Source organism: Tupaia chinensis, unplaced genomic scaffold (assembly GCF_000334495.1).
Source record: "Tupaia chinensis unplaced genomic scaffold, TupChi_1.0 Scaffold149184_1, whole genome shotgun sequence".
NCBI lineage: Eukaryota > Metazoa > Chordata > Mammalia > Scandentia > Tupaiidae > Tupaia > Tupaia belangeri.
In genome coordinates this window covers 1,397,776-1,400,023 of record NW_006209032.1, presented here as the reverse complement: position 1 = coordinate 1,400,023, position 2,248 = coordinate 1,397,776, and the positions used below count along the sequence as shown (strand labels likewise).

Here is a 2,248-nt window from a genome sequence, read left to right as displayed (position 1 = left end):
GGCGACACCGTCCCGCGGCTGGAGAGCAGCCAGTGCCTGCGAGGGGCTGGCAGCCCTTGACCCTCCACCTCGGGGTCCCTGCCCTTTCACAGCCCCTGCCTGCCCCACCCCCACGCACTGATATTGGGTGTCACCAGCCCCACGGGGTTCAGGTATGTGAGCTCCATGTTCCTCGCCAACGTGGCCGCGTACTCCTCCAGGTGCCTCACCAGCCCTGCGCTGCCCGGAGAGCCCCCCGGGGCCCGCTGCCCCAGTGCCGCCCACAAGTCCCCGGTCTCCGGAGCGAGCAGTGCAGAGCCGGCCCACAGCAGATTCTGGAAGACGGAGAAGGAGCAGGGCTCAGCTGGGTTGGGAGGGCATGCAGGAAACAGGGCAGGCTCCTGGGGTCTGGCCAGCTGCTGAGGAGCCCGAACAGGCAAGGGGGAGGGGCTGGGGGCAAGCGAAAGGGGGGAGCCTGGGATCTCCACTTCCCCAGAGGTCAGGAGGAGCCTGAGCTGGACATGAAGGGCTAGGGGTTTGGGGGTGCCCAGGGGCATGGAGCAGGGTCCGGGCCCCACCTCATTGAAATGGGCGTCCTGTGTGGCTGTCAGCCCAAAGCCCTGCTGACGGCTCTCGAAGGCCAGCAGATGGGCCAGCAGGCGGGCCGTGACTCGGACATCGTGGCTGAAGTAGTGGTCGGTGTGGCCAGTCACCTCCCGCAGCCGCTGAGCCAGCTTCTTGGCCTCCACAGTGTCCAGGGCCGTCTTGTTCAGCTCCAGGCCATCCAGCTGCAGGACGGTAGTGGTTGCCCTCTGGTCCCTTAGGTCTTTCTCGAAAGCCTCAAAGGCAGAAGGGCTCAGCCAGATTAAAGGCAAACCAGGAAATGCCCAGGATGTCAAGGGCTAGGGTCTCACTTTTGGGGCTACTACAGGCCTGGGGGAGCAGAGGCCAGAGCTGGGGCCAGGCGAGGCCTGAGTGTAGAACCAGGTCCGAGCAGGGCCGGGGGAGGCCTGGGTGCAGAACCAGGTCTGAGCAGGGCTGGGGGAGGCCTGGGTGCAGAGCCAGGGCCGGGCAGGGCAAGGGTGGGGGAGCCTTGCTGCAGAGCCAGGTCCGAGCAGGGCTGGAGGAGGCCTGGGTGCAGAGCCAGGTCCGGGCAGGGCTGCGGGCGGCCTGGGTGCAGAGCCAGGGCTGGGCAGGGCCGGGAGGAGGCCTGGCTGCAGAGCCAGGTCCGGGCAGTCTCACCAGCAGACTAAGCTCTCGAAAGGCGGGGGAGGTGCAGTTGAAGAGGTCAGGCTCCAGCCAACCGTGGTCTTCATCACAGAGTCGCACAGCAGCACCTGTGGGCCAGCAACTCCTGGTTAGGCCTGGGACCTGCACACCTTTGCTGAGGAGTGACTCTCTGACCCCGAACACTGACAAAACCAGCACCCTTCATCCTGGGGGAGGCCCTGAGGCAGAGGCCAGAGCAGTAGGTCTCTGAGGCCGGACCCGTGAGTACAGCGCCCCAAGCCCAGCCATGTACGCTCGTTCATTGATTCCTGAGAAATCTGTCAGCCATTCCCAACCACCCATCCCGCAAAGGAGAGCACAAGGGCAGGGTGTGCACATGCACACTCTCACACATGAGCCATGACACTCAGACACACCAACGTTCACACGCACACACCAGTGCTCTGAGCTGCACACACCTAGATGTTTGGACCAGGACGAGCACAGACGCAGTCCTCCCTCAGACACACACACGCTCACACAAGGACTTCTCGGAGCATTTTGTGACCAAAGTGAGCCAAGGGGGTTCTTGCACAGCTGGAACTGCCCCAGCGGGGACCTTTCTGTCATTGCTCTCCCTTGTCTATAGGGCTGGGATTGAGGTTGGACGAGAACTGACCTAGGCTTGAGGGAGCTTGCAGCCATCAGCAAGAGGGACCTTAACTTAAGCATAGAATCCCCACCCCCCAAGACAGATGCACAGACATGCACAGGCTCAGAGAGACACACGTGAGCATGCATGCGCAATCTCTGTCCAGCCACTGCGAGACGTCAACCAGCAGGGAGGAGCTGGGGGTCCTGGGGAAGTGGGGAGGGGTCTTCATAACCTCCCACAATAAGAAGAGGCCTGCAGGGCCCTCAGGAGGTGGAGAAAGGCCTGTAAGGACTTCAGGAACTTAGGAGGCATCTGCAAGGATCTTAGGAAGTGGGGAGGGGTTGACAGGGGGCTCTCCGAGGGCTTCAGGAATCAGAGAAAAACCTCTGGGGTCACTGAGTGAGC

At 62.8% G+C, this 2,248-nt stretch overlaps 1 protein-coding gene across 1 annotated transcript in view; it reads right to left on the bottom strand.

Annotated features, from left to right (window-relative positions):
• CELSR3 (cadherin EGF LAG seven-pass G-type receptor 3) overlaps nt 1–2,248 on the bottom strand; it is a gene marked incomplete at its 5' end in the record, with an annotated part of 26,768 nt that overhangs the window by 11,350 nt on the left and 13,170 nt on the right. The window contains 3 exon segments of the mRNA XM_027769287.1: nt 119–314; nt 558–767; nt 1,222–1,316. Coding sequence (XP_027625088.1) covers nt 119–314; nt 558–767; nt 1,222–1,316 — 501 coding nt within the window.